At 40.8% G+C, this 27,385-nt stretch overlaps 1 protein-coding gene across 4 annotated transcripts in view; it reads right to left on the bottom strand.

Moving 5' to 3' along the window:
* The window catches only part of MAPRE2 (microtubule associated protein RP/EB family member 2), a 170,347-nt gene that overhangs the window by 29,867 nt on the left and 113,095 nt on the right, over positions 1 to 27,385 (bottom strand). For all 4 annotated transcript variants that reach the window (XM_062201536.1, XM_062201535.1, XM_062201532.1 and 1 more), the window contains 2 exons: positions 18,886 to 19,031; positions 13,209 to 13,422 (listed from right to left, as the gene is read on the bottom strand). In XM_062201536.1, coding sequence (XP_062057520.1) covers positions 13,209 to 13,422; positions 18,886 to 19,031 — 360 coding nt within the window. The remainder of the gene's footprint in view (positions 1 to 13,208; positions 13,423 to 18,885; positions 19,032 to 27,385) is intronic.

Here is a 27,385-nt window from a genome sequence, read left to right as displayed (position 1 = left end):
TGGAGGGTGAACCAACGGCAAAAGGAAGACCTTTCTCTCTGTCTCTCTCTCTCTCACTGTCCACTCTGCCTGTCAAAAAAAAAAAAAAAAAAAAAAAAAAAAAAAAAAAAAAAAAAAAAAGAAAGAAAGAAATACAGATAAAATACAGTCACTCTCACTGAAGACCCTACTGTGAGAATGAATGGGAATATTTTCAAACTTTTAAAAAAGTCATTCTTATTAAAAAATAATGTCATCCCCACAGAACAGTGTGTGCTCACAATGTTGTTTCAAGCATTAGTCAGTTTGCAAAACCTTTTCTTTCCTCCCTACACTATGCAATCTGAGTTGTTTTGTGAAAATTTACTGTGGTTCAATATAGTGTGGGGAGGAGATAAGAATATAAAACAAGACTCTAGCTGTGATATTTGAAAGAAGCAATATAATATAATGCCTACAGAGTATGGGCTCACAGTATGGAATCCCAGTGTCAGGCTTCAAATCTTGAGCGCTCGGCTTCTAGAGCGTGAGCCTGGCACGGTACTGAGCCTCTGTGTTGCTCAGTTTTCTTATATGGAGGTAATAATAATATCTACCTTTTAGGTTTGCTGTGAAGCTAATGAGCTAATCCATCAAGTGATTAGAACTAGGTAGCACTTAGTATGTGCTCAATATGTATTTGCAAATATTATTCCCTTTATATTTTAAAGGTGTGCACTTCCCCTGTCATGAAAAAAACCTTCTGTTCAGGTTACAGTGAGATTTAAGAGTTACACCCCTACAGTAACAGGGCCACGACATTTTATAGGCTTTGGTCTCGGTGCTTTACCAAGTTCTAGTTTTAGAGAAAACTGTGTACATATTTCAATTCCAGAAATCTAAAGTAAAAATTATAAATTGATTTAGTAAATCATCTGCCAAACATGCCGTCTCAGTAAGCATACACACTGGGGTGGAAATGAAAAAATGCATGACTTCCAGAAACACTGCCGGGGATATCCTGAATTCCTCATGCTTCTTGGCTCTTCTCTGGGTCCAAAATTAAAAACTTGCAGACATGCAGTGTCCTGGCCTCATCTCTCCTGCTGCGGTTTTATCATCACTACAGGCAGGTTCTGCAGTCCGAACGCCTGCGTTCCATCTGCCACCCATCCCCTCACCACTGTCCTCGATGTGATGGAAAACCATGACACTGTGAGTGAAGTGAGGCCTTAGGTAAGAGGGCAACCTCAATAATGAGACTAGTGCCCTTCACAAAAGAAGCCCAAAGGTGCCACTTACGAAGAATGGGCCCACACCAGCCACTGAGTCTGCCAGCACCCTGACCCTGCCTTCCCTAACCCCAGAACTGTGAGAAAGCAATGTCTGCTGTTCATGACTATCCAGTTTATGCTAGTTTCTTATAGCACCTACAGGCACTAAGCCAGCGGTGACATGTAGTTTTAATTACTCTTTGAGGAGAAAGTATCCCAAAGCCTGGCAATCGTCTTATGTAACTAGTTTAGCTACAATAATATGGAACTGAAAGAATACAACCACCACTACTCCTATTTTTCCATGGAGTAGGGGATCCCCTCCAAGAATTCAGTTAGCTGGGCCATTAAAGTGTTTCTTTTCATGTTCTTCAGGTCTTATTATAGCTAGGACAGCAGCCATTACCTGCTATGCAGCTTAGCAATCAGAGTGTTTCTGAATAGGAATAGGCCAAGGGAATGCAATGCTGATATGGTACACGGGTTATATGAAAGATACAAACATTATTCCATATAATAATGGGAAGTGCTAACATCTGTTTGAAAACAAGCCTTGCGAATTACAGGGATGGTAAGAAAAATCCATCTCTTCCTTGTATTGAGTTTGTACTGCCTGAGCTCTGAAAATTAGCATTTAATTCGTGAAAAGGTAGACAGTGGGTAGGAGGGTATATAGTTAGGTGACAGGGGACTGCAAAATCGTAGCCTGAAATACATAACCATGACTCATCTTGATGAGGGGACCAGAGGGCTCCAAGAAGTCCAATGCCATCATGGGTTGTGTTAGTTTATAGAGCAGATAGGAGACAATACATTTCCTAGTGTAAATGGTGGCTTTGGGAAAAGACCAATATTTGAGGTTAAACAATGGATTTTTGTCAAAAGGCAAATGGCGACGTACATCTTGAAGACAACAAGGAAAAAGAAGTCCTGTGTGAGGGCAAAGGCCTGAAGCTAAGGTAGGGACCTCTTACATGGGATTTAATTTTTCGAGTACTTTCCCCTTAGACTCTCATTGAGTTGCGTCAAAAACATCAACACTCTTTGCAGCGATGTAACAAAACCTAGTCTCTACAACATTTACATTCGGAGTAACTAGGATGTAATCCGAAAGCATTTGACACACAAAGAGCCAGAAAAATGTGAAATATTCTCAAAGGAATGGAGAGTTAACAGATGCCAACTGTGAGGTAGCCAGGATGGTAGAATAGCAGAGAATTAGAGCAGCTGCCAACCATGCTTAGTGACCTAAAGGAAAACATGGTCACAATGAATGCAAAGGTGGGTGACTCAGCAGAGAAGGAGGAAACAAAAATAAAAATAAACCCTCAAAAACACAGGAGCTGAATTTTTAAAACGTACTCGACAGAACAGAGATGACAGGACAGACGGGGTGAACGTGAGGATTATCCACAGAAACCTATAAAAGAAGACAGGAAGTAAAGATTGGGAAAAGTTCAACAGTACTTCAGAGACCTGCAGGTTAATTTAAGAAGCTCTAAGATATTTATAAGTAGAGTCCTAGCAAGAAAGGATAGAAAGAATGGAGGTGAAAAAATATTTGAAAAAAATAACGCTGAAAATTTATCAAAGACATAAACTTATAGATTCAGCAAGCTTAATTAATATTAAAACAAGATGAATTTCATAGTCCCATGATTATACACATCAACAGTCACACTACTGAAGATCAGACAGAAGGGAAAGTCTTTACTGTGCCCAAAGAAAATGATATACACCAAATAGGGGAAGAATGATTTGATGACTGTGCAATTCTTATCTCGAAAATTAGACAATGATAACATCTTTAAAGTGCTTAAACGGGGAAAAAAGGTTTCAATCCAGTGTCTAGTGAAAATATTAAGAATTAAGGTAAGACAAAGACATTTATAGAAAAAGGAAAACGAAAATAGCACATTGCCATTGAATCTTGACTATATCACAAAACCAGAGGGAAACTCAAGATGTTCAGGAATGAACAACAAGGGAAATGGTAAAAATATAAAAAGTTACTATTTTTCTTTAAAATTCATTTGAGAGAGTGGTAGCTAGAAAGAAAACATAAATTTACTTATTTGAAGGGCAGAGGCACAGATACAGAGAGAGAAATCTTCTATCTTCTGGTTCGCTCCCTCAATGTCTACAACATGGGGCTGGGTCAGGTTGAAATCAGGAGCACAGAACTGTTTGGGTCTTCCATATGCGTGGCAGGACTCCAGTATTTGAGCCATCACCTGCTGCCTCCCAGAATGTACATTAGCAGGAAGCTGAAATTGGAAGCACAGCTGAGACTCAAACCCAGGCACTCCAATATAGGATGCGGGAGTCCCAAGAAGCATCTTTAACTGTGCTGCCATCCATCCCATATGAATTTAAAGCAGCACTACTTACTAGGAATTACATGAGTGACTTAAGTATTTTAAAATTTTCTAGTAGCCACATCAAAAAAAGTAAGAGACTATTTTCAACATACACAAAATATATACAAATTTATGCAGGTAATCAATGTAAAAATTAGCTATTTTACATTTTTCATAAGTCTTCTAAGTCCAGCATACATTTTAAACATACAGTTCATTTTTTTTTTTTTGACAGGCAGAGTTAGACAGTAAAAGAGAGACAGAGAGAAAAGTCTTCCTTCCATTGGTTCATCCCCCAAATGGCTGCTATGGCTGGCGCGCTGTGCTGATCCGAAGCCAGGAGCCAGGTGCTTCCTCCTGGTCTCCCATGCGGGTGCAGGCGCCCAAGCACTTGGGCCATCCTCCACTGCCTTTCTGGGCCACAGCAGAGAGCTGGACCGGAAGAGGAGCAACCAGGAGTAGAACCTGGGGTGCTGGCGCCGCAGGCAGAGGATTAGCCAATTGAGCTGCGGCACTGGCTACAGTTCATCTTAATAAACATATTTCCAATGCTCCAATGTCACTGTGCATAGGAAAACGTGGGTTTAGAGTAAAAGTTATATCACTGTCTTATGTTTATAATGTATGTAGCTATGATAACTATGATAAATATCATTGAGGGGGTTGAAAAGTTTCATATCTTACATGAAGTTATACAATATTAATTTAAGTACACTATGAAAAAATAAGTATTTTAATCTTTAAACACCAAAGAATTAACACAAAGAGGTATAGTTAAAAAGGCAATGGGTATAAACAGCACTCTGGCCTCAGAATCAGCCCTTAAGGTATTCGGATCCAGCTGAAAAGCCCATGAGAGTATTTCAGGCATGGAAAGCCAAGACACTCTGTCAAAAAAAAAAAATGACCTAAATGAAAGATCTCTGCGAGTGAGATCCCAGTGGAAAGAACAGGTCATCAAAGAAGGAGGTACCTTTCTCTGAAGGGAGGAGAGAACTTCCACTTTGACTATGACCTTGTCTAAATATGATAAGAGTCAGTGAACTCAAAAGGCTTCCATAGCTTTGGCAACTCATGACAAGAGCCTAGGGTGATTACTGATGCCATAAACTAGAGTGTCAATTTGTTAAGTCAACAACAGGAGTCACTGTGCACTTACTCCTCATGTAGGATCTCTGTCCTTAATGTGTTGTACATTGTGATTTAATGCTATAACTAGTACTCAAACAGTATTTTTCACTTTGTGTTTCTATGTGGGTGCAAACTGTTGAAATATTTACTTAATATATACTAAACTGATCTTCTGTATATAAAGAGAATTGAAAATGAATCTTGATGTGAATGGAAGGGGAGAGGGAGCGGGAAAGGGGAGGGTTGTGGGTGGGAGGGAAGTTATGGGGGGGGGAAGTCATTGTAATCCATAAGCTGTACTTTGGAAATTTATATTCATTAAATAAAAGTTAAAAAAAATCTCACTGCAAAAAAAAAAAAGGCAATGGATAAATTAAAATAAAATTCTGAAATGTATTTTTAAAATCTGAAGTCAAGAAAAAGAGAAATGGTGAAACAAAAAAACAGAGGGAGCAAAAAAGAAGACAAATGATAATATGGCAGAACTAAATCCAACCAGATCAGTAATCACATTAAATGTAAACAGCCTAGACACTCCAATTAAAAGGCAGAGATGATCAGAATAAACAGAAAAACTAGACCCAATCATGTGCCACCTACAAGAGACACATTTTAAACACAGACAAAGATAGGTGGAAATCTAATCTACCATGGGGAAATATACACACCAGACTAACAGAGAGTGTTAAGAAAGCCAGTGTGGCTGTACTAATTTAAGGTAAAATAGATTGAAACCAAGAGCATTGTTAAAGAGGAACAGCCCTCCCCTCCCAAAAACGGACAAATCAACATGATCATTTACCAATCAAAATCTGCATGCACCTAGTAAAAGCCGAAATATAGAAAATAAAATTTGAGAGAATTAAAGGGAGAAATAATTCCACAATCAGTGAAGGAAAATTTAACACCCTCTATGCAGCAATTATTAGAACTAGACCACATACTAGGGTAAAACAAAAACAAAAACAGAAAACTTCTGTGAAGATCTGAGTAACACTAGTAACCATCTTGATCTGATGAGATTTCTAAAACAATACACAACGAGCAACTGCGGAACACACATTTGTTTCAAGTGCATATGGTGCCTTCACTAAGAGACCATATTCCGGGCCACAAAGCTGAGATGAGAACAAGAATAAAAACCACTCTTACTGCCCTGATTCACTGCCTCTTAAAAGACGACACAAAACAAAACAACAAAGTAAAAGCCAAAAAAAAAGGTGCAAAGTGCTGCTTAGATTACAGGCACTCAATGAAGGCTCGTACATTGCTAAACAAATAAATGAACACCTTTTAAGGCTGTACTCCTATGAAGAGCCTTAGAGAGCCCAAAATTAAAGGTGACTGAGAATGAAGAGTATTTGAATATTCAATACTTTTTGAATAGCATTATTGGGATTTATTTAAACCGACATTTAATTATGATTGTTCAAATATATTATTCTATGCTTCTTACGTTGTTTCCTTTTTAAAACCAACTTCTCTAGCATTTCTATTAATCTGATTTTCAGACTGAAACACTGAAGTCCCTAAGGCAAAGAGAAAGATCAGACTGAAGTCCCACAGAACTCTAAATCCATCACACTATATTTGTATATATGAGTTTGATTTAAATAAGTCAATGCATGTGAATTTGTAAAGTAGCTAAGCTATGGTTGCTATAGAAACCATAACTTGGAATTTTCTTTTAAGTGCAGCAAGTACGCACATGTAAAAATGGATCCCCGGGACAGCTACCTCGAGTTGTAAGTGTGGCACCTAGCGATAAATTTATGAACATTATGATTCACAGTGACATGCACTTAATAGATATCTACCATTATTAAAACGTGTATTTTAAAATATGGTCATGGTTGGCAGATTAAAACTGATTCAAGATGCAACTCCTCAGAATGGAGACAGAATAAAACTGGCCTCGCAACCAGTAACGCTTATGTGACAACCTCTGGTTATGCCTAAGCTTGTCATGGGGCAGGTAAGTTGCCCAACTACACATAGATACCAAACTACTCAGTGTCTTCTGTGACTCCACAGAAGAAAAGCTTTTATCTGTATTGAAGAGGCAGGAACATCTCACATGTTCTCACAAAAACAGAATGCACCAAGTAGTGCAGTGTGTATTTCATTTCATATTTCACAAGTATGCAACCTCTGATGCTCGGCAATAGTAGTAGTCAGTATGATGTAAAAGCACAATTTTTTTCCTTGCTAATATAAACAGATCTCTCAATTACCATGTGGATAGTCCACTCTGTGAACACTTTTTCCACTCTAATCTGGCCTCTTTGTCATACAGGTCACCTTGGGATTACCACTTACTGCTCTCAATGCGTAATACTACAGGTAGGACATGCAAGTTAACTTTAATATTAGCCTAAGGAAATATGTGGGGAAGGATAAATCCACTGCAAAATGAATCAAGTATTCCAAAGTCTAACAGGGAAAAATAATTGAGAACCTTCTGTTTGCAATTATACCAGCCATGGTTTGTTTTGCTAACGTAGATAATTAAGAAATGACCAAGGCTTGGAGGTGGGGACAGAAATTACCGCTGACTGACTAACCTGGCAGTGCTGCGAGACAAATGGGATGCAGATATGTGAATGTCCCAGATGGCTGATCCTCATCTCATCAAGCACTTTAACTTGCCCTAAATTTTTGAATGGACAAAATTAGACTTGTATGTGAAGAGAATGGCTTTGAGTAGTTTCAGACCAGATGGAAGGAGACCAGTATAGAACTGCAGAAATAATTCATGGGGCAGATGACTGCAGGCCAGTATTAAACAGAGAAGTACAGCAGAATCCTAAGAATCAGGAGTGATCTACAAGAGTATGGATGACTGCATGCTGGTGTCACACACTCCAGGAGCTACTGTGAAGCCTGGAGCTCACTGATTTTATAATAGAGATACCAGGATAACAGACTCTTTAGTAAGGTTTTGTTGGCTTTTTTTTTTATGGTTTGTCTCATTGATACCTGTGTACTTCTTGCCCTAATAAAGTTATGAGCTGAAAATCAAATTTCCATGTTTATTGCTTTTTTTAATTTAAGATTTATTTGAAATGCAGAGTTAGAGAGGTCAATCTTCCATATACTGATTCATCCCCCAAATGGCTACAATGACCCGGGCTGGGCCAGGCCAAAGCCAGGTGCTTCTTCCAGGTCTCCCATGTGGGTATAGGGGCCCAGGCACTTGGGCCATGTTCTGCTGCCTTCCCAGGCACATTAGCAGTAAGCTGGATCAGAAGTGGACCAGTTGGGACTTGAACTGGCACCCATATGGGTTGCTGGTGTCACAGGCAGCAGCTTTACCCACTAGGCTACAACGCCGGCCCTAGAGATCAAATCTTATATTTGAGCCCTTTTAAATCTCCTGTAGGCATCACAAATACAGTCATTCATTCTGTGCCTATTAAATCTTCATCCTAAAAGGAATGTTTTGCATCCCTAAGTAAATGGTATCCATATTTAAAAATATTTTTAATTATTGCTTGAGAGGCAGAGAGATACAGAGAGTTCCCATCATTGGTTCATTTTGTTTATCGTAATTGCAGTCGTGTGCTGTGTAACAATCATAGCTATGTTTTGGTCAATGACAGACCACAAATATGGTGGTGGCCCCTCAGATTATGTTGCATAGTGATGTCATAGCCAATTCAGTCTGTATAAAGTACACTGTATGTTTGCACAATGACAAAGTGCCTAATGACACATTCTTCCGTACATGTCCCTATCCTTCAGTGATGCATGACTGTGTGTCCACATTAAGAACGAGCAATACAGACTCTGGATAAGTACCTTAGAAACTGTCTCATGCGTGAAGTACGTGAGTTTTATGGCATAGATTTTACGGCACCTATTCTGACTCTCAGAATACATTTTGGCTTACATTTTCTTTGCTGTATTCCCAATAACTGGATACAAGACCTCTAGAAAAATGAGGGCTTAATGCACTTAAAGTTGCCTCTTCCAGGGCCAGCGTTGTGGTGTAGTGGGTAAAGCTGCCACCTGCAGTGCCAGCATTCCATATGGATACTGGTTCGAGTCCAGGCTGCTCCACTACCGATCCAGCTCTCTAGTATGGCCTGGGGAAGTGGTAACAAGATGGCCCAAGTCCTTGGGCTCCTGCACCTGCGTGGGAGACCCAGAAGAAGCTCTTGGCTCCTGGCTTTGGATCAGCGCAGCTCCAGCCATTGCGGCCAATTAGAGAGTGAACCAGTGATGGAAGACCTCTCTTTTCTTTCTGCCTCTCCTTCTCTCTCTGTATAACTCTTTCAAGTAAATAAATAAATCTTAAAAAAAAAAAACCAAAAAACACTTGCCTCTTCCTATTTTTTTCTTTCTCTTCCTTTTTTTAAAAAAGATTTATTTATTTTATTTGAAAGGCAGAGTTACAGAGAAGCAGAGGCAGAGAGAGGTCTTCCATCCACTGGTTCACTCCCCAGATGGCGGGAATGCCGATCCAGAGCCAGGAGCTTCCTTCGGGTCTCCCACGTGGGTGCAGGGGCCCAGGGAGTTGGGCCATCTTCCAAGGTATCAGGAACAGAGACTCAGGAATGACTGCTTCTGGGATATTAAAACCCAAATTTATTACCTGTTGACTTTAACGTGTTTCACAAGCTTTGACACCTGAGAGGTTAAGCTCTGGGAAATATATATTTCTCTTTCAGGTTCAAGGACATTCTATCAAAATGGCACAAGTTTCTCTGTGGTTTCTGTGAAAGATGGGGGAATTCCTAGAGAATGAGGTCAAGGCAGCATAATGACAGTTCTGTTTGGGGGAGGAGTGTTGGTGCCAATGTAAAAAAAAAAAAATTAAGATACATTATGATTGGGGAAGAAAAATATTCTGAGGTCTATCCAATTTCACTATTACAAACTTGGAAAAAATGGCAGTTGAATTTCAAGACCAATCTGTATACCATTAACAGCTATAGAAGATGACTTTAAGATGAGAAATACCAGCCACCCTTGATTTTCTCACCTCCATCTCCTCCCACTCCATCTGTCTCCTCATTCCCAGACTCTGGGAGGCCACTGCCCCTTTCTCTCCTGCAGCTCCCAGACTGATGGAAGCTGCTGACAAAGGGAGAAAGCCAATTTTACCTGCCATAAATTTTTGCTTCCTCAACTTCTGTGCTTAGTTTTCACCCAACTTCTCCCATCACATAGGCTCCAGAAAATAAATAGTCCCACCACTCCTTTAGAATCCTTTTCTGTGCCCTAACCACATTCCCCCTACTCCAGCTCCAGGGTCGTACACCACTAACTTCTCCAGCTCCAGGGTCGTACACCACTAACTTCCCCCCTTTTTCCTATTTTCAGTTACTCGTTTTCCATGGACCTTCCACTATCTTACAAACCCATTCACTCTGCCTTATCCTAAAAGCAAACAAAAACAGGAAACAAAAGAATACTGGGCTGGGAGTTTGGTACAGCAGTTACGATGCCATCTGGGATGCCTGCAACCCGATCTGAGTGCCTGATTCATATCTGAGCTGACGTGGCAGCTCCACTCCCCAGGTCAGCTTCTTGCTAATGTGCATCCTGGCATGCAGTGGGCGCTGACTCAGCATTTGTGTCCCTGCCACCCCACGGCAGACTGAAAAGTGAACTCCCAGCTCCTGACTGTTGCAGGCATTTGGGGAAGGAACCAGTGCATGGGAGCATTTTCTCTGTGTCTCAAAAAAAGAAAAACCACTAAAAAATACCATTCTTCTTCCAGTCTTACTTTCGGCTGGTTTTCCTCCACTAACCAAGTGTTTTTATTTTCCTGACAAATCAGCTGCAGGTCCAGTCTACCGTCTCCATTGCCACACTCCACATGCCCTTCTTAAATTGCTGCAATCCAGGTGCACACCCTCAGCATTTTAATGGACCAGTTCCCTAAAGGACTATTAATCACCTCCTAGGAGTCAGATTTCCTTGGCCCATTTGCAAGATTCATCCTCCTTAATGTCTTCACAATTAATATTTGGCACTATTGCTGACTACCCCCCCACTTGTAGAAATCTCCTCCTGCCTGCTCTCTGATGCAGAGCCCTCCTGGTTTTCTTCCTCACGTTCACCTTTTTCTCAGTGTCCTCCTCTTCCTTCCCCTTTGCAAGAATGTACTTTCCAAAGATCTACATTAAATGATCTTTATTCTGTATAGGCTCATCCATTCGATGGCCCCTAAGTTGGATTTTTATGCTTTCTCAATTCCCTTCCTCCAACTCACTCCTCAGCCTATCCCTGGTCCCGTCGTTCCACTGAATGATCTCCCAGTTGGGCAATGCAATGGACTCTTCTAGGCCTCCTTTTCTTTCTTTCTTTTTTTTTTATTTGACAGGTACAGTTATAGACAGTGAGAGGCAGGGACAGAGAGAAAGGTCTTCCTTCCGTTAGTTCACCCCCCAAATGGCCTTCACGGCTGGCGCTGCCCGATCTGAAGCCAGGAGCCAGGTGCTTCCTCATGGTCTCCTATGCGGGTGCAGGGCTCCCTTTCACTTGACTTCTCAGCAGACTGACTCTGCTGACCATTTATCTCCCTTCCTGTGCTTCCCTGAGACAGTACACCATAGTTTCTTCAATTTTTCTGACATCTTTTCTGTTTGAAGTCCAGGCCACATCTTTCAACATTAGACTCCCCTAAGTCCACTCTGTATTCACATCCAGCTTCAACTGCATGGAACATCGGGAAGACTTACAAATGTTTATCTCGAGCCTACACTTGAGTTCCAGACACACGTGTGCACACATGCACGTAACCACACATATCATACACGGACATTTCACGACTCAGATCTCTTAGATGCCACAAAGGAATGTCAGACTCAGCATGTTCAAAACAAACTCTGGATCCCTTCCCAGATCAGGTGCTCCTTCAGCACTGCAGACAACAGGAGGGTCTGAGCCACGCTCTAAGATGAAAGTGACTGAGATTGAACACTATGCCCGTCCACCCAGTTGTGGGAGGCAAACCAAAAAATCATGCTTGAGCTAGCTCTTTTATCCCCACATCTCCATTCAGTACTCATATCAAATCTGTTTTCCATCCTAACTATCTCCCAGGTGTCTATTCCTCTTCATCTACATTATCACTATTTTAATCTAGATGAATAAGAAAAATTCATGTAAAATACTGTTAAGCATGCATATTAGCCTTGATATCTTCTAAAAATATTTTTAAAAAGAGTTTTGCCAGATTTCCAAAGGTCTCCTTCTACCTGATATAGCCACAAATCCAGAAATGAAAACAAAAAGGTTTCTTTTTTTTTTTTTTTTTTGACAGGCAGAGTGGACAGTGAGAGAGAGAGAGAGAGAAAGGTCTTCCTTTTTCCATTGGTTCACCCCCCAATGGCTGCCGCGGCCGGCACGCTGCAGCCGGCACACCGTGCCTATCCGAAGCCAGGAGCCAGATGCTTCTCCTGGTCTCCCATGTGGGTGCAGGGCCCAAGAACTTGGGCCATCCTCCACTGCACTCCTGGGCCACAGCAGAGAGCTGGACTGGAAGAGGGGCAACCAGGACAGAATCCAGTGCCCTGACCAGGACTAGAATCCGGGGTGCCGGCGCTGCAAGCGGAGGATTAGCCTATTGAGCCGCGGTGCCGGCCAAAAAAAAGGTTTCTTAACAGTGAGGCAAATCGATTATATGAAGCTATTACTACCTATGTAGTATTGTGAACCATTTCTAACCCATTCTGATTGGAGGTCTCACATAAAGAAAGAACTTGTATTCATTACAAAATTAAGGTTTCCGGTTTAACAGTTTAGAGTAGCCAGTTTAACGGGGCTCCGCATTTAGGATGGAAACAAATGGTTTCAGAGGCTTTCACTGTTTGTGTGCCCAGTACTTACGATAAGAAGTTTATATAATGATCCAGTTTTACAGGAGCCCATTCCACCTGGTAAAGTCTGCTTTTTATGTCGGGGATGCTTATAATACATTTTAGAAAGGTTTATATCCACAAAAGTTAAGAAAAATTTAAAGTTCCACCTATTCATCCTGCATGACTTCATTTTTGGACAAAGCTGGGTAAATGAAGTGTTGCTGAATATTTCATATAAGAACTGGCACTGCCCAAACAGGAGACAGAATAGATAGTTCCTGAATTTCCTCTGAAGTATTACAGATGATGACTCATACTTAGCAGCATGAATCAGTTTATGTTCTGGTCTATACTGCCAGCAAGTAAGCAGTAAAAATATTTCGGTCAAAAACCTAAACAGATGACTTGAGATTTCTCAGAAAAATTAGAAGGAAAAGGAAATCTGTTGTTAGCTGAATGTTTTCAGTGATAGAACAAGAATAACTCTGCCTTCTTAAGAATTTAAATTGGGATCACTGGACTCAGGACAAATGGGTCACAGGAAGAAAAATGTCAAACAGACCATAACAGAAACCATCCAAAGGCATTAAGAGACTGACCGCTGGGAAGAATCAGTCACAAACAGCCTGTGGCGCATGGGAGGGTCTGAGATGACCTCACTGTCACAGTACCTGCGGTGGGCGAGTTAGCGTGGTGCGACTTTTTTGGCAGGTTGAAGATCTGTTCGCCAGGGTCAGGGGGAGGAATCGCATCTTGCCCTTGCCGAGCCTCTACGGGATCATACTCCTTCCCGTCGTAGTTAGCATCATAGAATTTCTTAAACCACTGAATAAAATCCAGGTTGTCTTGGAAACGTCCTTTCACTAGCTTCTCCACTGGAATTACCTATAATATAAAATCACCACGTGAATCAAGGATCTCAGGCTTGTTTGCTTTAATACGATGGAAGTGCTCCCTCAGTAAAATAGAAAAGATGATTCCTATGTGCAATTCATGACAATCAGTCTTGCTCTTTTTTTAGCCAGCTACCTTCTAGAATTAACACAGTTTTTCACCATGTTTAATCATATTAAAACATCAGAGCTGGTTCTCCTGGAACATTTAATGCTTCTGAACAAACCAGACAAAAGGAGGAGTATCCTCAGCGCCTACTGTATTTGCTGTCAAAACATCTCCCCTCAAAAACATAGGACTGCAATGCTGTGCTTTTTCCAGAATAATGAGTTCTCTTCATTTCTTGGTAATGCTGGGTCCAGATGTGTTGCAATAAAGTCTTCCAAGGATTGTAGCTACTAGACAGTGCAAAGGAGGAAGATCCCTATCAATGAAAACGTATACCAATCTAAGGGTTCGTATGAGACAAAATGAGTTTTCCCAGAGCCTATTTACAATGTAGAGCATGGGTGAAATTCACCACAGTGCAGGTCTCGTTATCTCCTGGCCTATGCGGGAGCACAGCTGGCTTGCTGGTGGTGTTCAGGAGAAATGGAGGCTGAGAGGTCACAGAAGCCCCTCGGAAGAGCAGGTGCACAGCATTCACACTGACTTCCCACCGAGGAAGCTCGGCTTCTCACAGTCATTCTTTTCGACTGCAACCTAAAGAGGCATCCAGTATGCCCGATACAGGACTTGCAGAAACCTTCAAGATGAGGACAAGGTCAACAGGTGGCCCGATTGCTCTGATCCAGGGGCCACTACTTTGAAAGGAAAATGAAAGGTCCCTCACGACTGGAATTGGACCCCCCCACTTTTTTCTTCCTACATCCTTGGTGGGAATACTAGTTCAATGTGAACCGTGAGAGAGTGACGGGCTAGGGTGTATGTCAGATTGTGTGTGGGTGTGTGAGCACGTAAGCCAGGGAGAAGAGCATGGCTTCTTCATGTGACAACATGAATGGAAGCTGTGCAAATTAAACTTTTAGCAAGGCTTTTGCCACTGCAGGAGCTATAAGCCGTTGCTCTCCTAAAATTGGGCCTCTTTAAGCAATGTAGAAAGACCTTCAATAGTAGTGACAATTTACAAGTAAGAAGTAACTGATGCATTTTAGGCTATCCATTCAATTAAAGTATTAGTGATACATTTCACAAAAACATTTTTCTAGGCTGCTAAAATAGAAACTAAGCCCAGTATAGAACAAAGGAAGGAGAAGTAAGCTTTGGGAGGAAACTCCGTTTGTCATGAAGGTGCTCTGGCAATAGATTTCAGTGCTGACCGTTCTCTCCTCCTTTTCCCCAGACTTCAGCAAAGTGTGCTCGCAGCAAGAATTCCTACCACACACATACTGACTTGGCTTCTCAGTGTACTATTTAACTACTTTTAAGGCCTTTGAGTTTTAAATTTTTACTTCCTTTTGGCTTCTTAGAGGGGAAGACTCTTTAAATGAACACACTACTCTACTGTTTATTGCCAGACATGTGAACACTGATAGAGTTTTAGATGACAGTGGCACATTCTCTGTTAAAAGAAAGCACTTATTTCTGCTGATTTAATTCTGCATTCCCCATGAAAATGAAAGTTTCCAGGGCAGGAGTGAAGAAATCCGAGGTGGCTTGCACAATGTGCACAGAGCCTTCTGACACAGCCCTGGGCTATGGCAGACATGAAGAGAGGTCTGCAGCACTGACTCTCTGGGACTTCTGGAAGCAATCAGAGCACACTGAAGCTAGAAGGCTAATAAAGGCCATCAAAGCCAGTCTCCTGCCATGGCAAGAATTTCTCTTCAACACTTTTTTTTTTAAAGATTTATTTATCTATGTGAAAGGCAGTGACACACACACAGAGATCTTCCATCTGTTGGTTCACTCCCCAAATGGCCAGAAGCCTTGAATTTCAACTGGGTCCATATGGGTGGCAGGGACCCAAGTACTTTGGGCCACCTTCTATTGCCTTCCCAGGCACATTAGCAGGGAACTGGATGGGAAGTGGAGCAGCTGAAGCTCGAACTGGTACTCATATGGGATGCTGGTCTTGTGTGTGGTGGCTTAACCTGCTATACTACAATGCTGGCCTCACTCTTCAACATTGTCAAAAACTGCTTATCCATCATCTGCACACACAATTCTAGAAAGATAGGGAGCCCACTAATTTGCTTTATAGCAAGTTACACCAATAAACCCACAAATTAGTGTCTCTTTTCTCTGCATGTATAGAGAAATGAATGAAAAAGCCACAAGAGGCACACTAATTTATTTACTTATATTTTAAAGATTTTATTTACTTATTTGAAAGGCAGAGTTACAGACAGTGAGAGGGAGAGACAGAGAGAAAGGTCTTCCTTCTGTTGATTCACTCCCCAAATGGCTACAATGGCCAGAGCTGCGTGGCACACTAATTTATAAGAGGAGAACCCACATAACTCTAATTTTGAATAAATATGCAAGTAGCTCACTGGAAATCAGCCACAATAAAGGACGTAAGAAAGTTGAAAGCATTTAGAATGTTGAGATGTTAAAGAGACCCTATGTTTTGAAATTAAAATTCTGAGAAAACCAGTAGCCAAAATTTTCTGTTTTTAAATTTAAACTAATTTATCTGAAAGGCACAGTAAGAGAGAAAGAGGCAGAAATCTTCCACCCACTGGTTCATCCCCCAGATGGCCACAATATGGCCAGGTGTGGGCCAAGCCGCTGCTTTCCCAGGCACATCAGCAGAGAGCTGGATAGGAAGTGGAGCAGCAGAGTCTTGAACCAGTATTTACACGGGATGCCGGCGCCGCAAGGCAGAGGATTAGCCTGTTGAGCCACGGCGTCGGCCCCCAATTTTTTAATATTTGGTTAGAGTGTTTTCTTTCTTTCTTTCTTTTTTTTTTTTTTTGACAGGCAGAATGGACAGTAGAGAGAGACAGAGAGAAAGGTCTTCCTTTTGCCATTGGTTCACCCTCCAATGGCCGCCGCGGTAGGCGCTCTGCGGCCGGCGCATCGCGCTGTTGGTTAGAGTGTTTTTATTTGAGAAGATAATAACTGCACTAAATAAAAAATATGTAGTTTACCAAACTTTTCTTTCCTTCAACCTTTACCTCTTATAACTCCATATTTTCACCACAGTCTATTTATTACTACTATTAATGCAAGGCAAAGCGTTTCATTTCTCCCTTATACAGAATTTTTCCTTTTCAAGCTTATTTACTCTAAGAGATGTAACCTAAATAAGGAATCTGTATTTTTTTTTTTTTTTGACAGGCAGAGTTAGACAGTGAGAGAGAGACAGAGTTCCATTGGTTCACCTCCTAAATGGCCGCTACGGTCGGCGTGCTGCGCTGATCCGAAGCCAGGAGCCAGGTGCTTCCTCCTGGTCTCCCATGTGGGTGCAGGGCCCAAGGACTTGGGCCATCCTCCACTGCCCTCCCGGGCCACAGCAGAGAGCTGGCCTGGAAGAGGGGCAACCAGGACAGAATCCGGCGCCCCAACCGGGACTAGAATCTGGGGTGCTGGTGACGCAGGTGGAGGATTAGCTTAGTGAGCTGCGGCACCGGCCAGGAATCTGTATTAAATATGTATTTGAACAGTAGTAAACACGTAGAAAGAGACTGGATGGGTTTTAGCAATAGTCCCCCTATTGGGAAGAGGGTGTGGGGAAGATCCCAGTGCCTAATCCATTTGTACTTGCATCATTACAGGACCAAATCCTAACAATTCAAAGAGGAAAAAGGACAACTGACAGACACTGGTTGAGAACCTGAAGGCACAGCCTATGTTGGACATTTAATCACATTCTCATTTCAGATTTGTAACCAAGGGTGAAGGGTCTTGAGTGTCCCTGTTCTGATGGGTACATAAAGAATTTAACTTGCTCAAATCATAAAGCTCAGATTCAAACCCACGCTGTTTCCATCACAGCATGCTGTTTTTCCAAAGGAAGAAAATACACAAAAAACCTCAGGGGCATCTAGCAAACATAAGATTTTCTCACGTTCAAACCTAAATAACAACAATATTTTCTATTCCCTTTTTTCTTCTCTGAGAAGTTTCATTGGTATACCTTTTAAAAATTAATTTATAAAAGGGAATAAATTTAATATATTTCATATATACAGTTTTAAGAGCATAATGATACTTCCCACCCTACCCTCCCTCTCTCCCTTACTTCTACCCCCCTTCCTTTTCTTATTTTTCTTTTAATTTTTACATTGACATACCTTCAATTTTCTTTATAATCACAATCTTAACTCTCTACTAAATAAAGAATTACAACAAGTACTAAGCAGGAAAACTACTCAAGGGTAGAGACAAGGGCTATAAAAACAATCAAATCTCAAAATTTCAATTTTGCTCATACACAGTTTTTTTTGTACTTTGTGTATTAGTTACCGCAAATCAGGGAAAACACATGATATTTGTCTTTCTGGGAATAGCTTACTTCACTAAGCATAATTGTCTCCAGCTGCATCCATTTTGTTGCAAAAGACAAGATTTCATTCATTTTTATGGCTGAGTAGTATTCCATGATCTTATATATACACCGTAATTTCTGTATCCAGTCATCAGTTGATGAACATCAGGGTTGATTCTGTATCTTAGCTATTGAGAATTGATCTGCTATAAATATGGGGGTACAGAAAACTCTTTCATGTGCTGATTTCATTTTCTTTGGGTAAATTACAGGAGGGGGATGGCTGGGTCATATGGTAGACCTATGCTTAGATTTCTGAGGAATCTCCACACTGGCTTCCACAATGGTTGTACGAATTTACCTTCCAAACATTCCCAGTGTATTAGCGTACCTTTTCCCCAACATACTTGCTAGCATTTGTTTTTTTTTTTTTTATTTTTAGATGAAAGCTTTTCTAACTGGGGTGAGGTAAAACGTCACTGTAGTTTTATTTGCATTTATTAACAACAGCTTCGTAGGTATAATTCTTGTTAAGAATGGCTACAAATTTAGAAAATTTCCTGAAATAAAAACCCCACACTGGAGCTGACATTGTAGTGCAGCAGGTTAATCCTCTGCTTGCGATGCTGGCATCATATATTGGAATGTGAGTTAAAGTCGCAGCTGCTGCACTTTGGAGCCAGTGTCCTGCTAATGTGCCTGGGAAAGCAGCAGGAGACCTGGATGAATTCCTCTCTCCTGGTTTTGGCCTGGCCCTGGGGGAGTGAAGCAGTGGATGGAAGACCTCTTTCTCTGTCTCTTCTCTGTCACTGTGCTCTTCAAATAAATAAATAAATAAATCTTAAAAATACCCATACAAATATAGGAAGTTAGGGCTGATGCTTGTCGATATGTACAGACCGCAGTGTTGCTGAGACATGAAGACATATCTGCTTGACACATTCTTGGAGTTTTCCATTTTTGTTCAAAAAAATTTTTTAAGAAAGTGCATTTTATGGAGGTACAAATGAATCTCCTACCTTATCAACATTCATTCGCTTAAATGATGCTTGCAGAAGTTTAAAATTGTGAATATATTCATGCTCCAACTTTGCTTGAAATTTTACTTTCTTCAAACTAATGCAGCCTGGAAAGAGCATATCCATGAACTGGCAATAGGCGGCTCCTAGAAAGAGACAAGGAAAGCGACGGCATGAGTCTGGTTTACCCGGATGTGACCGAGGACTGCCGGGAACGAAAGGGATTGTGCGTAGAGGAATTCAGGTCACTCGGAGTGTCCCAATCATCACTGTACTCAGGCCTCTTTGTCCACCAAATGTCCTTTGCTGCAAGGCAAAGTCCGTGCCTCCAGGACACAGCACCTGCCACTTCCCCGTTCCTGAGCACTGTGTGCTGTGCTGCAGGCGCCAGAGCGTCACCAGGTCCCATGACCTATGGTAATGGCAAGGAAACCAGGGTAAGAATAACTTTGTCTAGTTTCTATCAGATAAAAGGAACATACTTTTTCTTCCATCTTAGCTGCTACCTACTTCAAGTCACCGTAAGTAAATAAATTTAAGATGAAAAGTTGAAAAGGTAAACATGAAAGAAAGCTCTCATGAAATATGTGGCTCAGGGTGGCATCTGGCCTAGTGGTCAAGCTGTCCGTTAGGACGCCCACGTCCCATAATGCAGTGCCTGGGTTTGGTTCTGAGTTCCAGCTTCCTGCTTGTGTAGATCCGCTGACAGGTCAACTGATTAGGTTTCTGTCACCCAACCTGGACTGACATTTGGCCTGACCCAGCCCTGGCTACTGTGGGCATCTGGAGAGTGAACCAGCAGATGAGAGTTCTCTGTGTCTCTATTTTTAAATGAATAAAAAATAAAAATAAATTTGTAGTTTAAAAAATATACATATGCCCAAGCTACTTTATATCTACCTTGCAAAGTGACTTAGGTGGAAACTGTGTTACTAAGACCTAAAACACCAAAACCAGCTGCATACCAATTTAATTCCAGTCTAAGGCAATGAGGCTGCCATATGAACACGGAGGATGAAGACAAAACACTACGAAATTTTAGAGTCATGCTGTTAAGACAGTGAAATAAATATCACTGAAAAGTCCAATAAGTCCCCTAAGTGAAAGGGATTTTAAAAAAATACATACAAAAACTCTTACAATATAACCATTTCAATGAAAAGATTACAGTAAGATCATGTTTACTGATGCATAACTTCTTAATAGTAAAAGCTAATGGCATCCAAAGCTGGATCCCAAGGTGGATTGCTCCTTTTCCTTTTACAATAAGAACAGCAACTGAGTAGCAAGAATGGAACAGACAGCCGTGTTGACATTCTTTCCTTGCTGTCTCCAGATCTCCTGGTCTGTTTCTACAATGTTCTGATGATCTCTGGTATGTGAGATGCAGGCCATTCTCCTTCAAGTGGGAAGAACTATTCTCTTACATCAAATAGATCCCCAGCATCCTTACTGAGACAGGAATCCCAGAGGAGAAGGAACACAGCACTAGGAACCTGACGGCTGCTAGAACGGAAAACGCTGGGGGCAATTCACTTGTAGTAGGTGGTGCAACACAGGCACCCCAGAGTCTTTGCCTTAGGTTTCCTCTTAGATGCTGTACCTTGAACACTAATAGCTTAGTGGGCTCCTGGTCAAGCAGACGGACTGTTTGTAAAAAACACACCAAATAGGTACAACAAACCAAAACACAACACAAGGGAGGTGGTCAGAGAAACATCTGGTGCACTCAACCACCATCCATTTATTCAGCTCTTCCTTTAAAAAACCACCAGATGGAGCAAATCCCAACAGTCACCTAACATTATTCTACAGATAGGAGCATGGAAACACAGCTGCCTCATTACCTGCTCTTTCAAGTTAGTTTCACTAATTTCACCTTTGGAGCATAAAATTAATCAATGGAGACCCAGATGCTATACATTCTTACAAACCAGGCAACCAAATCACTCACCACTGAAATTTAAAAAGCAACAACTTTTGAAAACAAAACAAAACAAAAAAAAAAAAAAAAGGAAGGAAGGAAAAAAAATCACCTCTAAGTATCAACATTCAGAAATGATTACTGGTATATATGTCACTCTAGCCTTTTTTGTATGGGTGGGGTGTTTTTTCTTAGAAACGAGAACCTACTTTAAAAATGTAATCATATTATATCTATTTTTATGTAAATCTTTTCTTAACATAATAGACCACGATTCTCTTTCAGGGTCACTTAATCCTCGACTAATATTTTTAATAGCTTTCTGATTTTATATCATCCTTAGCAACTTTCCCAAACCAACATTACATAAATATTCATGCATATTTCCTTCTTCAAGTACTTTTACGGTCTCAAGTTTTACATTTAAATTCTAAATCCATGTGGAATTTATTTTGGACTGTGATACCAAGTATGGTTCCAATTTTAGTCATTCCAAATGTTGGTGGAAATCTGTCATTTCTGGCTCCCCTGCATTTGGACACCTTCCTACCTGGGGATGCTACAGGGCCCTGCCTCCCACCCTGGGAGCTGAAGGTAGGCAGGCAGCCCTTTGCTACACCCAGCAACAAGGACACAGGCCCTGCTCTGAGCTCTGGCTTTGGATGCTCCTGTCTGGGCTTCTGAGCAGAGGGAGGGACAAACGCACAGGCCCAGCTGAGCGCAGTTGTGGAGGCAATGGTGGGTCTTGAGTCCAGAGTTACATGACAACAGCAAGGTGTCAGCCTGGCCTTCCCATCCCTGTGGCACAAGACAGCCTGTGTTCAGCCCCCTAGCCTCCTTTGGTTCCTATCATCTCCCGAGTTTGTCTTCCTATCAGCTAACTCTGAGCTGCTCAACAGCTTCCCTGGACATTTCTCTTCTGCTTAAACTTTCCAGGATTAATTTGTTATTTTCATCCCAGATTGCCAACTGAAAAAGTTAGCTGGGTGCTGAGCTGGTACTACAGAACAGAAAAACTATACTTTCCTTACTGATGAGTAGAATTACCTTTACTATACATTAATTTTCCTATTACATGGATTTAGGTCTCTTTCTAGATTTTTTTTTTTTTAATTTGGCCATCTTGTGATAGTTCCATATTCTTATTTAAATTCTGTAATATGTATTACTATCTGTGGAATAATTCCTCCTTCCCCCTTTCTCACAAATTTTCTTAATTTTTACCATGCATTTATTCTTTCCACTCCATATTTGTATTTGTTATTCACAGCATATAGAAAATGGCTTCAGAAAAACATTGAGTCATTTATTTACTAATTAATAACACCTTTGAGATAATTCATATACCATAAAATTCACCATTTCAAAATGTACATTTCAGTGTTTTTAATATATTTATAGAACTTAAAATCCATTGCTACTATCTAATTCCAGAAGATTTTCATTACCACAGGAAATAAACTTCACACTCATTAGCAACCACTTGTATCTTCTCTCCTCTCTCCAACCCTGGCAACCATTAATCTAATTTCCTGTCTTTATGGATTTGCCTATTCTGGGCATTTTATAGAAATGGAATCACATAATATGTGGCCTTTGTGTCTGGTTTCTTTTCCTGAGCAAAATCTTTCCAAGGTTCATCAATGTTGTGGCACATATCAAGTCTGTCTTTCTTTTTACAGATGAATACCATTCCATTGTATGCATATACTACATTTTGTTGATCCACTCATAAGACATCTGGGCTGCTTTCACTCTCAGGCTATTTTGAGTAATACTGTAATGAACATTTGTGTACAAGTTTCTGTGTGCTCACACATTGTCAGTTCTCTTGGATATAATCTACCTGGGAGGAATTCCTGGGTCATATGGAACTCATGTGAAACATTTTGAAGAACGGCCAAACTGGGACCCACACTGTGGTGTAGTGGAAAGGCTGCCGCCTGCAGTGCCAGCATCTCATATGGGCACTGGTTTGAGACTCTGCTGCATCTCTTCTGGTCCAGTTCTCTGCTATGGCCTGGGAAAGCACTAGAAGATGGCCCAAGGCCTTGGACCCCTGCACCCATGCGGGACACCAGGAAGAAGCTCCTGTCTTCAGACTGGCACAGCTCCAGCTTTTGCAGCCATCTGGGAGTGAACCAGTGATGGAAGACCCTCCTACCCCCTCTCTTTCTGTCTCTAACTCTGCCTTTCAAATAAATAAACTTTTTTTTTTTTTTTAAGAAAAGCTTGCCAAAGCACGTGTGCCATTTTACTTTCTCACTAGTAATGTATGAGAATTCTAATTTTTCCACATCTTTCCTATATTTATTATCGTTGGTTACTTTTTAAAGATTTATTTATTTGAAAGTCAGAGTTACACAGAGAGAGGAGAGGCAGAGAGAGAGAGGTCTTCCGTCTGATGGTCCACTCCCAAGATGGTGGAGCTGCACCGATCCGAAACCAGGAGCCAGGAGTCCCCCCCAGGGTCTCCCACGTGGGTGCAGGGGCCCAAGGACTTGGGCCATCTTTTACTGCTTTCCCAGGCCATAGCAGAGAGCTGGATTGGAAGTGGTGCAGCCAGGACTCAAACCGGCGCCCATATGGGATGCTGGCACTGCAGGTGGCAGCTTTACCCACTACGCCACTATCATATCCCCAGGCGGTGCCCATATGGGATACCAGCCTACTACACCATAGCACCTGCCACTAAAGTTTGGGTTTATTTCTGAACTTTACATTCTATTCCATTTAAATATCTAACCTACATCAGCAACACACTGCCTTGACTACTGTAGCTTTGCAGAAAGTTTGGAAATCAAAAGTAATTTCTCCAACTTTCCTTTTCAGGATTATTTTCAGGATCAGTTTGCTAATTTCTGTAAAAATGGAAGCTGAGATTTAGTTAGGGATTGCAATGAATCTAGAGAGATTAATTTGGGAGTACTGTCAACAATGTCAAGTTTTACAGCCATGAACATGGGATTTTTCACCCTTATTTAATTGCTTTCAACAGTATATTACAGTTTTCAGTATACAAATTTTTGTTAATTTTTTTAGTATTTTATTCTCTTTAACATTATAAATATATTTGTATTCATAATTTTGTTTTCAGATTGTTCCTTGTTATATAAAAATACAAATGGTTTTTGAGTATTCACCTTGTATCATGTGACCTTACTTAACTCATTTATTAGCCCTAATGTCCGTTTCTTTTTGTTGTCTCATTTCCCTGGCTAGAACCTCCAGTTCAATGTTAAACTGGAGTGGTGAGAGTGGACATCCTTATCGTGTTCCTGATCTTAGAGGAAATGCATCCAGTTTTTCATCACTAAGTATGATGTTAGCTGTGAGATTTTTGTAGATAGCTTTATCAGAGAGAAAATTCTTTCTATTGCCAGTTTGTTTAATGCTTCTTATCATGGAAGGGTGTTGAATTTTATCAAATGCTTTTTTCTGACTCCACTGAGATGTGGCTCTGGCATTTATAATATTAATATAACAGTTGATATTCACATTAAACCAAGCATGTATGAATCTATTTGGGCAGGGTGTATAATCTTTTCTATGTTCCTGGAATCATTCTGCTAGTATTTTATCCAGAATTTTTGTGTCTTCATAACCAATACTGTTTTGTAGTTTTCTTGTGATATTGTTGGTTTGGGTATTAGGGTAATACCAGGTTCAAACTCTGATTCAGGAAGTTTCCTCCTCTTCTCTTTTTTTGGACGAGTTTGTGAAAGACTAGTGTTAATTTTTCTTTTAACACTTGGCAGGACTCACCACTTCAGTCATCTGGGCCCGAGTTTCTCTTTGTAGAAAGTTGTTTTTTAGTTAGTAATTCAATCTCTTGATAAATAGGCCTTTTCAAAGTTTTTTTTTTTTTTTTTAAGTTGAGTCAGTTTCAGTAGTTTATGCCTTGCCAGGTCCAATTTATCTAGGTTATCAAAAATTGGTTTTTAAATATTTATTTCATAAGTTGAGTTCTAATGAATCTTCAGGTGCTTTACTATGTTTTCCTGGGGAGAAGTCATAACTCATAAAATGACACAATCGTATTATATACACGTATATATTTTTACATACACACACACTTTCGTCTTTCTTTAATGAGGATATTTTAGTGAGGATATTATCTATGTTAGTGACCACTAATTCTGATACTAGTGAAATGTGTTTCTACTTAAGTTTTACCATGCATAGATACTGAATTTTATCAGCCACCCTTCCAGTAATGATGAGATAATAAATTTTTTTCCTTTAATTTATCATATTTATTTATCTCCTAATGTTGAATCATCTTTGCCTTCCTGGAATAAGTCCTGTTTGGTAATATTTGCTAACTTTTCACCATAGTTAGGATTTTTGCATCTATATGCATAACTCTGTGTACTTTTGTTCTATTTAGCTATCATGATTCTTCTATTTATTTATTTTTAAAAGATTTATTTATTTGAAGGTAAGAGTTATGGGAAGGGGGAGAGGGAGAAGGAGGGGGAGGGGGAGGAGAAAGGGGGAGGGGGAGGGGGGAGGGAGGTCTTCCATCTGCTAGTTCATTCACCAGTTGACTGCAATGGCTGGAGCTACACTGATCTGAAGCCAAGAACCAGGAGCTTCCTCTGGGTCTTACACGTGGGTGCAGGAGCCCAAGGACTTGGGCCATCTTCTGCTTTTGCAGGCCATAGCAGAGAGCTGGACTGGAAGTGGAGCAGCTGGGACTTGAACTGGCGCCTGTATAGGATGCTGGCACTGCAGGCGTGGCTTTACCTGCTACACCACAGCATCGGCCTCATGATTCTTTAAGATTTAAAAAATAAATTATGAGACTATCCATAATTTTTGAGGGTCTAAAAACTTGAGCAATAAAATTAAAAAAGAAAAGTCTGGCAAGAATCCCAAGTGAACAATTTACTCCTTGTATGCCTTGGGCTTTTCATACCTTTCCTATGCATTTCAGAACCAGGTGAATACCAAGTAAACTGAATAACTTCTTTTTTAAAAAATAACTTTATTGGGCTGGTACTGGGGCATAGTAGGCTAAGCCTCTGCCTGTGGCACTAGCATCCCATAGGGGCACTGGTTTGTGTCCCTGCTGCTCCTTTTCCAATCCAGCTCTCTGCTATGGCCTGGGAAAGCAGTGAAGGATGGCCTGAGTGCTTGGGCTCCTGCACCTGCATGGGAGACCCAGAAGCTCCTGGCTCCCGGTTCTGGATCGGCTCAGCCTGGCTATTATGGCCATTTGGGAAGTGAACCAGCATATGGAAGACATTTCTCTCTGTCTCTCCCTCTCTAACTCTACCTCTCAAATAAATAAATAAATAAATTAAAAAAAATACTTTATTTGGGAGTCAGAGAGACAGTGAGTGTGCACCAGTGTACCAGCCCTAGTTCCCATCAACTGGTTCATTCCCCAAATTCCTGCAACAGCTGGAGTTGAGGCTAGAAGCTGGGAACTCAAATCAAGCTTCCCACTTGGATGGCAAGGACCCAACTACTGATACCTCCTACTTGATGTCTCCAAGATGCATTAGCAGGAAGCTGTATTGGAAGTGGAGATGGGACTTCATCCCAGGCACTCTGATATGAGATGTAGTCCTCCCAAACAGTGGCTTAACCTGCTGTGCTACAATACCTGTCGTGCCCCCTCATGTAAAAAAATTCTCTATTTCTTCCTTAATCAGACAAAATAGGCACCAACTAACTTGGAAACTCAAGAATCACTGTCAGTGTCCTGGAAGTCTTGGCCAGCCACAAATCAGAATTTTTTGGGGGTCATTTCATTACCCTTGCAATAGTGTGACCTACATTTTGTGTGCTTCATCAAATTGTGCCATGGTTATCATTACTCAGACTATGAGCCTCTCATGCTAAGAATGTCACAGAAGTTTTCTATGAAACCACCATCAAGCCCAAACTCTTTCTCGGCCTGCAAAGCCATGTGATAAGGCAGGTCTAACTTTCCCTTGCCCAGCTTCCCATTAGGAAGCCCCTTTCATACCAGCTTCCTTGCTGCTCCTAGACCGCTTCTGATCTGTTCCTGCTTTAGGACAGGCAGACTGTTAATCTGTTTCAATGTTGGGATTTCATATTTTAGTGTATATACTCATAAGAATTTCTTTTTACATATATGCTGCGTGTCTATACAAACAAAGCAAGCATTTCATCTCTGTGAATAAGAGAGCTCAAAAATGCTAGTGGAAAAATGGAATTAAAAGGTTAAGTTTACTTTGGTATAAAAAATTTTGAGGTCTATGCATAGTTTTTCCATGATACACATTTTCATGAATTTTTTGGAGAGTCCTGGTATGTATGTATGTATGTATACATATTTATATATATCTTCTGTCAAAAAACATCTCACAGCACTTTTCAAAAATGCAACACAATCTGTAGAGAAGACATCAAGCCATATTGAGTTCTGACGTGAACAGTTACTCAAATTCCCCTTCTGATTTTCTCATAGGCCAAGACCTATTATAGAGTTGCCCATATCATTGAGGGATTCAGTTACAACTTTCCACTTACTGTAATCTTATTCGGTATTGATGAAGGGTTAGAAAAAAAGAATGACAACCTTAATTTACTGGATCCATC

This window comes from Lepus europaeus, chromosome 9 (assembly GCF_033115175.1).
Source record: "Lepus europaeus isolate LE1 chromosome 9, mLepTim1.pri, whole genome shotgun sequence".
Lineage (NCBI taxonomy): Eukaryota > Metazoa > Chordata > Mammalia > Lagomorpha > Leporidae > Lepus > Lepus europaeus.
Note: the sequence above shows the minus strand (reverse complement) of the source record. Positions and strands in the feature narration are given on the sequence as shown.